Source organism: Mobula birostris, chromosome 10, assembly GCF_030028105.1.
Source record: "Mobula birostris isolate sMobBir1 chromosome 10, sMobBir1.hap1, whole genome shotgun sequence".
In the NCBI taxonomy this organism is placed as follows: Eukaryota; Metazoa; Chordata; class Chondrichthyes; order Myliobatiformes; family Myliobatidae; genus Mobula; species Mobula birostris.
In genome coordinates, this window is record NC_092379.1 from 102,540,072 (window position 1) to 102,552,817 (window position 12,746).

A 12,746-nucleotide genomic window follows, 5' to 3' on the forward strand; every position below is an offset into this window, starting at 1 on the left:
CATATTGTACATAATAAAAACACGTTCAGCATATTTGAGGAACAGCCTATTCCTGTTTCTATTTTTCATTTTCTGGACATAATATTTCTTGTCTAATTTGGCTGTTTTTTTAAATTCTGGAGACATTCTCAGTACAGTAACCCTTAACTGTGTAAATGTGCTCATTGTACAAACATAAATAATATACAAGTTTGAAGTTGGTTGATCATGAAGGATACTCTCACTGCCACGTTCATGCGTTTCCTTGCAGAAAGTGAGAGTTAGACAACAATAGATGCCAGAACACCAACTAGATCATTAAGCATCAGGGTGAAGTGGAATAAGTGAGGCTAAATGATAGGGAAAGTAAATAGTAAAGTCAGTAGGCTTTCACCATCTATATCACCAAACATAGCCCTAGCAAAAATTGGCAAAAGCCAAGGAACTATTACTATTGCTTCAGCATAAATATCAGTATTTATTCCGCTGAGAGGAAAGTAAATCAAAATAACAAGTGTTATGGACTCTACTAGCAGAAAGTTCAAGTGGCATACCAACGTGACAAAAATAAATCACCATTTCCTTTGTAATCACTGCCTCCCAGTCAATCAGCACCATGAAACACTTTTATCAAAAGAACTGTGGTGATTCACCAAAAGCTTCTGAAAGATAATTGGTTTATTATTGTCACATGTTCTGAGATACAGTGGAAAACCTACTGTTCATACTGATAAATTCACTACAACAGTGCATTTGAGGTAGTGCAAGGTAAAACAATGACAGAGTGCAGAATAAAGTGTTACAGCTACAGAGAAAGTGCAGGGCAGGTAGACATTAAGTTCCAAAGTCACAATAAGGTAGATTGTGAAGTCAAGAGGTCACCTTGTCGTAATAGAGAACTGTTCAATGGTCTTATACCAGAGTCCTGAGCCTGGTGGTACATGCTCGCAAGTTTTTGTATCTTCTGCTCGATGGGAGGGTATAGAGGAGAGACTATCCAGGTGAATGGGAACTTTGATTATTCTGGCTGCTTTACCAAGCAGAAGTATAGACAAAAGTCCATGGAGGAGAGGCTAGTTTCCAGGATATTCAGAGTGGTGTCACAGCAGAGCAGTTGCTATGCCAAGTTGTGATGCATCTGTATAGGATGTTTTCTATGATGTATCGATTAAAAATTGGTGAAGGTCCAAAGGAACATATCAAATTACTGTAGCCTCCTGAGGAAGTAGAGACATTTGTGAGCTTTCTCGGCCGTGGCATCTATGACAGGCTGGTGTAAGTGGGAGATGGGAAACAAGTGTCAGCCTTTCCAGACTTATGCCATTGGCAAGGAGGTACAAGAACCTTAGGTTTCACACCACCGAGTTCTGGAGCAGTTATTAGATTTCAATCATCAGGCTCCTGAACTAGCGTGGATAGCTTCACACACCCCAACTCTGATATGATTCTCACCTTTCATGTTCTCAGTTTTATTTATTTATTATTGGTATTACTTGTATTTCCATAGTTTGACTGCTTTTGCACATTGGTTGTTTGTCCATCTTTGTGTGTCATTTTTCATCAATTCTGTTGTATTTCTTTGTATTTACTGTGAATGCCTGCAAAAAATGAATCAGGGTTGTATATGGTGACATACACTGTACATGCTTTGGAGATAAATGTACCTTGAACTTAGACTTATAAAAATTACGTGGGTTGAATTCTCTACATTATCTACCACATAATTCTAAGAATACCTGGATGAATAAGGAGATTTTCTAATTCTTCTTTCACTACGCTGATCCTCTGCTTATCTGCACTATCAATGACAAAAATAATTGCATGAGCATCCCTGCAATAAAAACAAAAGCAACTAGAGACCAAATGGCACTATGTTATTTAGAAATAAATTAACAATTGTGTTCATTTTCAGCATTCTATTCATAAAACACTGTTGTCCACAGTATGAATTACAAATGTATCAAAAAGCTTCCTTTTTACAATGGAAGCAAAAACTATTGCCTGCCAATATGTTTTATATTCTACGCATGCACAAACATCACAGACATGAAGCAAAACTTGATAGGCTCCAACCTTACTCAATATAGTCATAGAGCAATTCAGCACGGATACAGCCCCATCAACCCAACAATTCTGTGCCCGCTACAGTGCCCATCCAAGTAGACCTAATTTCCTGCATTTGGCCTATTCCCTTAAAGCACCACCTCTCTATGTACCTATCCCTATGATACTTATTTATATCAAGTAATACAGTCGAATTAAGACTATGCAACCAACTTCCAAATCACAAAATCTAAACACCGAGCAAATTATTTCTGAAAATAAAGATAATCCGACAACATAAACACAAGAGATTCTGCAGATGCTGGAAGTCCAGAGTAACATGCACAAAATTGCTGGAGGAACTCAGGAAGTCAGGAGCATCTATGAAAATTAATGAGCAGTTGATGTTTATTGTCCTTTTTGTCCTGAAGAAGGGTCTCAACTCAAAAGGTCGATTGCTTAATCAATTCCATAGATGCTGCCTCACCTGCTGAGTTCCTCCAGCATCTCGTATGTGATAATCCAACAGACAAGTAGCTCACCCTTCTCTTTAAATTGCTTCACATGCAAGATTCTGGAAAGAGACTCACAAATTTAACAAAATACCTACTGCCCGAATGTTATCATGTCTGACAATCAAGTATTGAATATGATTACATTGACGTCTAAGAAACATAAAAGAGCCGACATTGCCCCATTATTTTATAAAATAATGGAGAATACAAATGTTAACACAAAAATTGTTCTACAAGTTGTTCCTATGAGAACATATTAAACTACTACTTTCCGATTCATCTAATCACTTTATGAATAAATAGAGAAAAGAACAAAACATTTCATTTTTCAAAATATAATTTCAGATCACTAATATCCACAGTATCACCAACCACATCTAAATTATTATCTGAATGGTGGCCGATTAGGAAAAGGGGAGGTGCAACGAGACCTGGATGTCATTGTACACCAGTCATTGAAAGTGGGCATGCAGGTACAGCAGGCGGTGAAAAAGACGAATGGTATGCTGGCATTCATAGCAAGAGGATTCGAGTACCGGAGCAGGGAAGTATTACTGCAGTTGTACAAGGCCTTGGTGAGACCACACCTGGAATATTGTGTGCAGTTTTGGTCCCCTAATCTGAGGAAAGACATTCTTCCCATAGAGGGAGTACAAAGAAGGTTCACCAGATCGATTCCTGGGATGGCAGGACTTTCGTATGATGAAAGACTGGATCGACTAGGCTTATACTATCTGGAATTTAGAAGATTGAAGGGGGATCTTATTGAAACATATAAAATCCTAAAGGGATTGGACAGGCTAGATGTAGGAAGATTGTTCCTGATGTTGGGGAAGTCCAGAACGAGGGGTCACAGTTAGAGGATAAAGGGGAAGCCTTTTAGGACCGAGATGAGGAAAAACTTCTTCACACAGAGAGTGGTGAATCTGTGGAATTCTCTGCCACAGGAAACAGTTGAGGCCAGTTCATCGGCTATATTTAAGAAGGCGTTAGATATGGCCCTTGTGGCTAAAGGGATCAGGGGGTATGGAGAGAAGGCAGGTACAGGGTTCTGAGTTGGATGATCAGCCATGATCATACTGAATGGCAGTACAGGCTCGAAGGGCCAAATGGCCTACTCCTACACCTATTTTCTATGTTTCTATGTTTCTAAATCCCAATACAGTATGCTACAGGTTAAAAAATATTGTAACCTGACACCGCCCCCGCCCCCAGCCTCCTGGCCCTGTCCCCGAACCCATCAAACTTGGATTGACTACATCTCTTTTACCACAGAAAATGGCCGGCAATTTGTCTGCTGTGGTGCTCACCTTTGGTTCATCCTTAAAGAAGAATTTGCTGGTTGAAAGGCCCATGGATCTGACAAACAAGGCTCTGTCTGGTATGGGTCCACAGCCTCAATTAGGTCATGCTGGCAGGATAGCATAAATCCCAGTCACGTAACCCACACTCCTGATCTGGTCAGCACCCAAAGCTGCCACATTTTACAATTCTTCTGAATGTATTTGATATTGTTTGAATGCTTTTCAATGTTAAGAACAAAATAAAACATGTTTAAAAACAATCACCTAAAATGTTTAAAAACACTTATAACCGCATAGTAAATGATAAACCACTTTGTTCTTTTATTTCATTCTCACGGCGTGAAATATAAATGCAAATGAATGAGTTAGTTGTTTCCACATCAGGTTTAACCTAGCAATGAACCTACAAGCAGATCTGGAAGCTTACATGTGGTGGAATTCCACCAATGTTCAAATTTCAAAGTAAATTTATTATTAAAGTACATATATGTCACCATATACTACCCTGTGATTCATTTTCTTGCGAGCATTCACAGTTGAACGTAGAAATGTGTTCGGCCACATGATTCTTGTTACTATGATGTCAACAAATCGTTACAGAATTGCTATCATTTTCAAGCAAATCCCAGGCCAAAATCTCATTCAATTCACAACCTTTTCAAAGTCACATAATCGCTCCAGCTCTCCATGTTCATGTTGCTATGTTCAATATTGAGGGATCATGCAGAGAACACACCAGGAGGCCAGCGTGCAGAATATTCAACTGAACTTTACTGATAATGCCGCTTGTACAATATGTGAACTCCTCCCATGTAGGAGTGGCATAGGAATACTGTACCACTATTAACTACCACAACATCTCGCCTTCTTGAAAAAAAAGAAAAACTACATATGCACTTCTTGTCTATAGATTTGCATTGAAATTATAGTCACGAAATTGAGCAATTCAGTTCACTTTACCCATAGCACATAATTTATGCTGCTTACATAAACACAAAAAAGAATTGCCAACATTATAACTGTCTCTCTCTCTCTCTCTCTCTGTATTACTACTTTTTTAACCAATTCCTTTCTTTTAAAGAACAGTCTCATTTTGTGAAATGTTTTCAACATTAGAACTCTTTTTAAATAACAAGATCTAATAGAGGTCAGGGTAGACTATCTGAACAATCTGGCAAAGTGAGAAGATTATTCTGCCTCTTTGGTCACTTGCCCAAAGCTATTAGGCTATGGAGTATATCTCTGTGGTGGGACAGATAAACAACACTGGTATAGGTTCCTGGAAGTGTTGGAGTGGATAGAGATTCTTGAACAGGTGCATGCACCTCAGTGAGTGGTCCTCATCATAAGGATCAGCCACTCTATTTAGTTCTTTCACATTCAGCGTTGACTTTGTTCATCAATGGGACTGGAGTATGCCTCGCTGTGGCCAGAGAGTAGGCGTCACTCTTGGTCTCAGTTGGATAAGATATTCTTCTTTCAGTACCACCAGGCCTGTGAAAAACTCCGGTACTTCTCCTGCCACTGAACATTGTTTAGCGAATCCAACCTTGCAGTGTGGTTCAGCTTCTAGATGGCGCGTTGCCCCAGTAGCGGTAAGAAGAAACTGAACACCACAGACATTCTCTTTTAACTGTTTCTCATCTTTACAGATGGAATTAGTAAACATTCTTTTCACACTCAGCTTATGTTTCTCTGGCCCCATGAACACACTCTTTGTTAGGTTTAGCATAATGCACGTTTTCTTCACCAGTTTTGTGAACAGACATGCAGGAATGGCTGTGACATCTGACCCATTGTCCATTTTGAACATCATGGCCTCATTTTGTAACTGAAATGTAGTAGACCAACCTTGTCTGTTTGAATATAGAGTCCCAAGGAAAGCTCTTCCTTGGTCTGAATCACGGCCTCCTTTAGAACTGTATTTGACAGACACTGGCTTTTATAATGGCCAGCTCTATTGCATTGATGGCATTTCACTTCTTTTGCTGGACATAGCCCTTTGACGTCGAATGCAGACTTACATCTCCTGCAGCTGAACATTTTATCTGCTCTTTGTTTCACTTGTCTGTTTTGTTTTTGTTTGAGTTGAGCTCTACTGCCACCTGCCTGTTTTCCGGAGTTGAACTTCGTCCTCCGATATATCACATTTTGCTTTCCTGTGAAATATTCTTTGAATTTGTCCTGTTCTGTTTTGTACTCCTTTTTCTGGACATCTCTCGGTCCTAATCCACCCATGATGTCATCTGATTTGTCACTCATGCAGTATATCACTGTGCTTACTTGATGCTTTTCTAAAGTCTGAGTGAGGTTGCTTGCAATTCTAAAACTCTCAAAGCATCAGAGCCATTTCCCAAAGTCCACTTGTTTAGCAAAATCAAATGTCTCGGGGAGCTTTATAAAGTAAGTAGATGTAGGCACTGCAGGTATTTGCTCTATTTTCCTGTTTGCTTATCCAGACATCCCACCCTGCAAAAACTCATTTAAGGGAGGCAGCACCATCAATTTGCCAGAGACTCCCGGAACTTCCGGGAGAGGTGGGATGTCTGCAATAGAGTAGCTCCTTAGGAGTTAGCCAGCTAGTTTAAATAATGTTCGCTATGCTAATGAACGAATGACACCTGTTAAACTCACCTCAACATGTCTTTTACAGTCTTAACCCACCATGGACAATAGAAAAGTCACTGTTGCAAACAGTGCAGCGAACAACACTGTCATTATTTTTGACCCATATTAGGCAGGGGTACACTTTAGTGTAGTCTGGGGTGACGTATGTTTTATATTTTTTTTTGGAACACTCTGCCACTCTGACTTTTTTTTTTGGAACTCTCTCACTCTTGCTCTTGCTCTCACGCGCGTGCTTGCTTTCTCGCTCTTGTTCTCGCTCTCACGGTCTCTCTCTCTCAGGGTCGCTCTCACTCGTGCTTGCTTTCTTGCTCTCGCGTGCTCTCTCTTGCTTGCCTCCTTGCTCTTGCTCTCGCTCTCGTGGTCACTCTCACTCACGCTTGCTCTCTCGCGCTTGCCTTCTTGCTCCTACGCTCGCTCTCTCGCTTGCTTTCTCACGCTCGCTCTCAAAAAATCAATTTCTGGGACATTGTATATAATTTGCGGGCATCAGGGAGCCACTATTGATATGCGGGAGACTCCCGGAACTTCCGGGAGAGGTGGGATATCTGTTTATCTATCTTTTTATTTATTTGGACCATAAAAGTCTCTCCCTGAGAGTTTGACTGACTTCTCTGCTGCACTTCCCCAGGCTAGTGGCCCACAGATTATTACAATGTATCCCCACTTTTGGATGCAGCCTGAAGGTGTTATCTAGCAACCCTGGCCAGTTCTCAGCTTAGCCTCATGATGCATATGTGTAGCAACTAGTTTAGGTTGATAAGTTTCTGGATATTTTTCATAGATATATGCAAACAAGAATAGTCTTACTGTAAATTCTTGCTTGTTGGATTTCTCACTTGGTCTGTAGCACCAATTCATCAATGATCAATCACTTCTGGTACCATGTTGTGTTTGACATTGAGGGATAGTGCAGAGAGACACCAGAAGGCCAGCATCCAAGATATCCAACTGAACTTCATTGATAATGTTGCTTGTGCAACATGTGAACTCCTCCCATGTGGGAATGACTAACTGAGTGGCATAGGAATACAACTCTTAACTACCACAACACACGTCATGATTATGCCTTACTTCTTAATCAAGCAATCTATCTGCTTATCTCCTCCCACAGCAATTAACTTGTCATTCACCTTCAAGCCGACATTTTGTCCTTAATTGCGCTCCAAACACACACTTTCACACACAATAAAGAAGTTGAAGAAAACATTTTTACTTGGTCCTCCTTTGGCAAGATTAAAGCTGTAAACATACAACTAATGGTGATATCCAGTCAAACCACCCCATGTCCCCCAATTAGATAAAATCTGCACTTGTTATCTCCAACTTAAATAAGGCGCTGTTGGATTCTGGTGTTTTAAATCATAGGTTCTTCAGAAGTGAGGAAAGAAGCACAAAACCTGTTGTTTCATGATCACTTTATTAAGAGTTGATAGAAAAGAGGCAAGTTGAACAGATAGTGATAGGGGTCTACAGGGGTTTACCAGTTGAACAGAGAAAGAGAAAAATTAAAGACGGTGCCTAGCATAAAGCAGCTATTTTTATACTACAGAGATAAGGCAAATCTATAAATAAGAATTAACTAATTCAGAATCTATTATTCAGTACTGCAGTACCATATTATCCAATGAGAAAACACTTATTCACTTAATGCAGAACAAAGAGAGTTTTCCAGAATTATACTTTATATAGCCACTAGAGGCATATTAAACTGTTATGTGCATATAATGACTTAAAATACAAGCATATAATTATTTGTTAAATTGCAAAGAAAATAACAAATAAACAGCCTGATCTCAAACTTTTTGCCCTGGAGGAACCCTCGCATAAAAATTATTATATCTACAGCTCACGTTACGTTAGCGTGATCAGTAAATTGTAGATATACAGTGCCTATAAAAAGTATTCACCCCCTTGGAAGTCTTCGTGTTTTACAACATTGAATCACGGCGGATTTAATTTGGCTTTTTTTGGACAATGCTCAACAGAAAAGGACTCTTTCGTGTCAAAGTGAAAACTGGTCCCTACAAAGTGGTCTAAATTAATTACAAATATAAAAGACAAAGTAATTGATTGCATTGCAATCACTCCCCTTTAATATGACACACCAAATCATCACTGGTGCAGCCAATTGGTTTTAGAAGTCACAAAATTAGTTAAATGGAGAATCTGTTTTGGAGACCTGTGTGCATTCAAGATGTTTCAATTGATTGTGGTAAAAATACACTTGTATCTGGAAAGTTCAACCGCTGAGTCATTACCCGGCAAAAATTACACCATGAAGACAAAAGAACGCTCCAAGCAACTCTGCAAAAAGGTTATTGAAAAGCACAAGTCAGGAGATGGAAACAAGAATATTTCCAAGTCACTGAATGTCCCTTGGAGTACAGTGAAGTCAATCATCAAGAAATGGAAGGAATGTAGCACAGCTGTAAATCTGCCGCCCTCAAAAACTGAGTGGTCATGCAAGAAGGGGAATAGCGTGGAAGGCAACCAAGAGACCTATGACAATTCTGGAGAAATTACAAGCTTCAGTGGCTGAAATAGGAGAGACTGCACATACAACAACTGTTGCCCGGGTGCTTCACCAGTTGCAGCTTTAAGGGACAGTGGCAAAGAGAAAGCCACTGTTGAAAAAACTCACATGGAATCTCAGCTAGAGTTTACCGGAAGGCATGTAGGAGACCAAAGTCAGCTGGAAAAAGGTTCTATGGTGTGATGAAGCTAAAATTGAGCTTTCTGGCCATCAGGCTAAACCCTATGTTTGATGTAAGCCAAACACCGCACCTCATCAAAAACATACCATTCCTACCATGAAGCATGGTGGTGGCTGCATCATGCTGTGGGGATGCTTCACTGCAGCAGGCCCTGGAAGGCTTGTGAAGGTAGCGGGTCAAATAATTGCAGCAAAATACAGGAAAATCCTGAAGAAAAACGACGCAGTTTGCAAGAGAACTGCAACATGGGAGTAGATTAGTTTTCCAGCAAGACAATAACCCCAAACATAAAGCCAAAGCTACACAGGAATGGCTTAAAAACAAAGTTAATGTCCTGGAGTCAGAGCCTAGACCTCAAAAAATAAAACATGAAAACTTCTGGGGGAGGGGGTAGAGTACTTTTTATAGACACTGTAATAATCCAGAAATAATTGTTAATGCTTTTTTGAGTAGAGAATGAACTCTTGGCCAACCTTTCTTGAAAAAGCAGGTGGTTAAGCTTAGCATACCTTTCCTTAATCTTTCATTCCCTTTAATAAATTTTAAAAACTCATAAGGGAAACATAATAAATTTTTGTTAAATAACTGTCTTAAGCCAAAATGGGATTTAATTTTTCTAAAGGTTCACTCAGTAGATTTAATTTAAATACAGGTTGTAAATTGATTTTAATTAATGCTATTTACAACATGAAAATTTATTGACAATGTTGAATAGTAAAGTTGAAGCAATAAGCTGAAGCAATATTAATAAAAATATAGCCTGAGACACAATTTTATACAAGACTTTGAAAAAACATTCTCTTGCTAAGTGACATGATCAGGCTCAAATATAGACCTAGCATGTGAAACCTATACTTGTTTCTTGCTGCACATATACTCAATTCTGGGTCGAATTTGAGATAAGCAGACAAGCTTTCACCTTCAACTGAAATGAGATGATTTCTATCTTTGCTCTTGATAATTATTTAACAAGAAAAGCTTGCTCACACAAGTAAGAAGTTGAAAACTGCAGCAAAATGTTCATGCTTTCCTGTGAATGGCAGGATACTCTTCTTTCACAGAAATCCAGAACTTGTCCAGAGGCAGATCAGTGAATATTATCTTGAATGCTAAATCAGACTGCGGCTCACAAAGTTCTTCCTCTTCTCTCAAAGTCAAGTTCTCAGGGCTGAGCAGAAGATTCAGAAATTGGATTTCTCACCAAGTCATACAGTTGTGTTGAAAGGGAGGAAAAATACTGTTCAATTTTGTTCTACAGGTCTTCCAGATGGTTTTCAATAAGACTTGAAACTTTCTGATATCCTTCCTCACTCTCAAGCCCAAGCAGCAATGGAAACATTTCAAGATTTCCTTTTGCAACGTGATTTTTCCAAAGATACAATTTCCTTTTAAATCAAAGAATCTTGTCACTTGAAGTCAAAACATTTTCTCCAGGGCCTTGCAGTGACTTGTTCAACCGGTTCATATGATGAAAAATGTCTGTTAAGTAGGTTAGTTTCTGCAGCCATTCTTCATCTTCGCTCCCATAAGTCAGTCGGCAGCACATAAGGGGAAGTTGGGGGAGGTAATTTAGGAGGCAGAGGTTCCTCATCAGCCTACCATTCTCTGCTCTGTGCAATACAGCACTCATTAATTATCACCAGTCTCCCCTGTCTCGTGACAAAAACTGAGAATGGATGCAACCAGATAAACACGGTCCTACTGTGCACTGCCATACTGGGCTGAGAGACCACTAATGAGATTGCTAAAAGGTTTGCTCGGTCACTGCCCACCATTGCGAGCACTAACATCACATGTCACGCAAAGTTCAAACAGCAATGTTTATTTTTTTTACATCATTTCTCTTGCAGAAGCCCTAGTGACCTCTCGCGGAACCCCAGTTGAGAAACCCTGGTCTAATCTAAGAATTAAGCAGTCGGATCCAACAGACTTTATCTTATGATAGCAACCAACCATATTAAACCAAAGGAAGTTTGCAGCAGTGCCTCATTCTTTCTCAGTAAGAGCTGCTATGTTCTTTCATTTCCTTACCTAAAAGCACTGCTCCCAGTTTCATTCTCGCCCCCACCATATACAAAGTACCATTCCCAACTTCTCTCACCCTTCTAACTTCTGCTCCCTTTTCCTTTTTATCTTCAGAATTCATTGTGCAGCATTTTTGATCGCCTTGTAACTCAAAAATATAGGGTCGGAAATTATAAATATATTGTTGTAAATAAACCAGATTCCAGATTCTGTGCAGAAGACACCACGGTATTGAATCATTTTACAAAGCACATTATTTACTTGCTACTTACTTGTAGTACTGTTCCCAGAGGTATCGGTATCTTCCCTGGCCTGACATATCAAGCACTGTAAAGTTCAAACTGAAATAGAATAAAGCAACTCATTATGAAGAAATAGGTGAAGAAGAATAAATGATTTCTGTAATCTTCTGAGTACAATTACTTTTCTCCAAACCAACCAAATTGTCATTAGAAGTTGTGAGCATAGAGCAAAGGCAAGTTCAGAAAAAAAGCTCAAATTCAAGCTTTGTCATTGGCATACATACACAGAGTATAAATGAAGCTTGAAGCTTATGTTACTGGTAGTTCAATGTCCTCAAATCTCAGCCTTGTTGTGCACGTGGCTAAATTAATATCTCTCCTTGAGAGCTGAAATAGTTCTAGACAATTTCAAATCTGATTATTATTATGCACAGCTTTTATTTCCCAGGGAAAGGCATAAGATTAAGTTGAAAGGGAATGATTTAAGGGGACCCGAGGGACAACTTTATCACACAGAGTGTGGTGCTTATATAGAATGAGCTGCCAGAGGACGCGGTTGAGGTAGGCACAATAACAAAATTTAAGAGACACTGACATAGGTATGTGGTTAGGAAAGAGTTCGAGGTATATTGGCAAAATGTAGGCAAATGGAAATAGCTTCTACCAATCATATACAAATCCCCCCCCCCCAAAGAAAGATCTTGAAATTTGGACAACTCACTCGTGAAATCACTCAAATGAATGCAAACAAAAAAAGTCAATTTTTTAGTTTCAAACAGCATGGAAAAAGCCATCTGGCCCAACTCGTCCTTGCTGTGTCGCCAATAAACTAGTTGCATCTGCCCACATTTGGCCAATAGCCTTCTAAACCCTAAACCTTCTAGATATGTAGTTATCTAGATAGCTTTTAAACATTCCTGCTATGCCCCACCACCCACCAGCCACCACATCCTGCAGCTCATTCAGAAGACGCACCACCCTTTGCATGCAGAAGTTGCCCTTCATGTCTCTTAAATCTCTCGCCTCTGATCCTAAACCTAAGTCCCCACTTGTTTTTATCAACCCCTCTCTAGAAAAAGACAATGTGCTTTAACCCTGCCTTGCTCCCCTCATGACCTCTATTTGGTCACTCCTCAATCTCTTCCATTCTAGGGAATTAAGTCCAAGTCTACACGACCTCTTCTTTTGTAACTCAGTGCCTTCGAGTTCAGGCAATATCCTGGTAAATCTTTTCTGCACTCTTCCTAGTTTAACAACTCTTTCCCATAACAGGGTGACCACTACTGTACAAAATAC

The 12,746-nt window shown here is 39.6% G+C and overlaps 1 protein-coding gene across 1 annotated transcript in view; it reads right to left on the minus strand.

Annotated features, from left to right (window-relative positions):
- Positions 1-12,746, minus strand: part of LOC140203725 (ADP-ribosylation factor-like protein 6) — a 39,774-nt gene that overhangs the window by 12,193 nt on the left and 14,835 nt on the right. The window contains exons 4-6 of the mRNA XM_072269760.1: positions 11,481-11,549; positions 1,716-1,777; positions 1,432-1,577 (exon numbers count right to left, since the gene is read on the minus strand). Coding sequence (XP_072125861.1) covers positions 1,540-1,577; positions 1,716-1,777; positions 11,481-11,549 — 169 coding nt within the window. The 3' untranslated portion in view covers positions 1,432-1,539. The remainder of the gene's footprint in view (positions 1-1,431; positions 1,578-1,715; positions 1,778-11,480; positions 11,550-12,746) is intronic.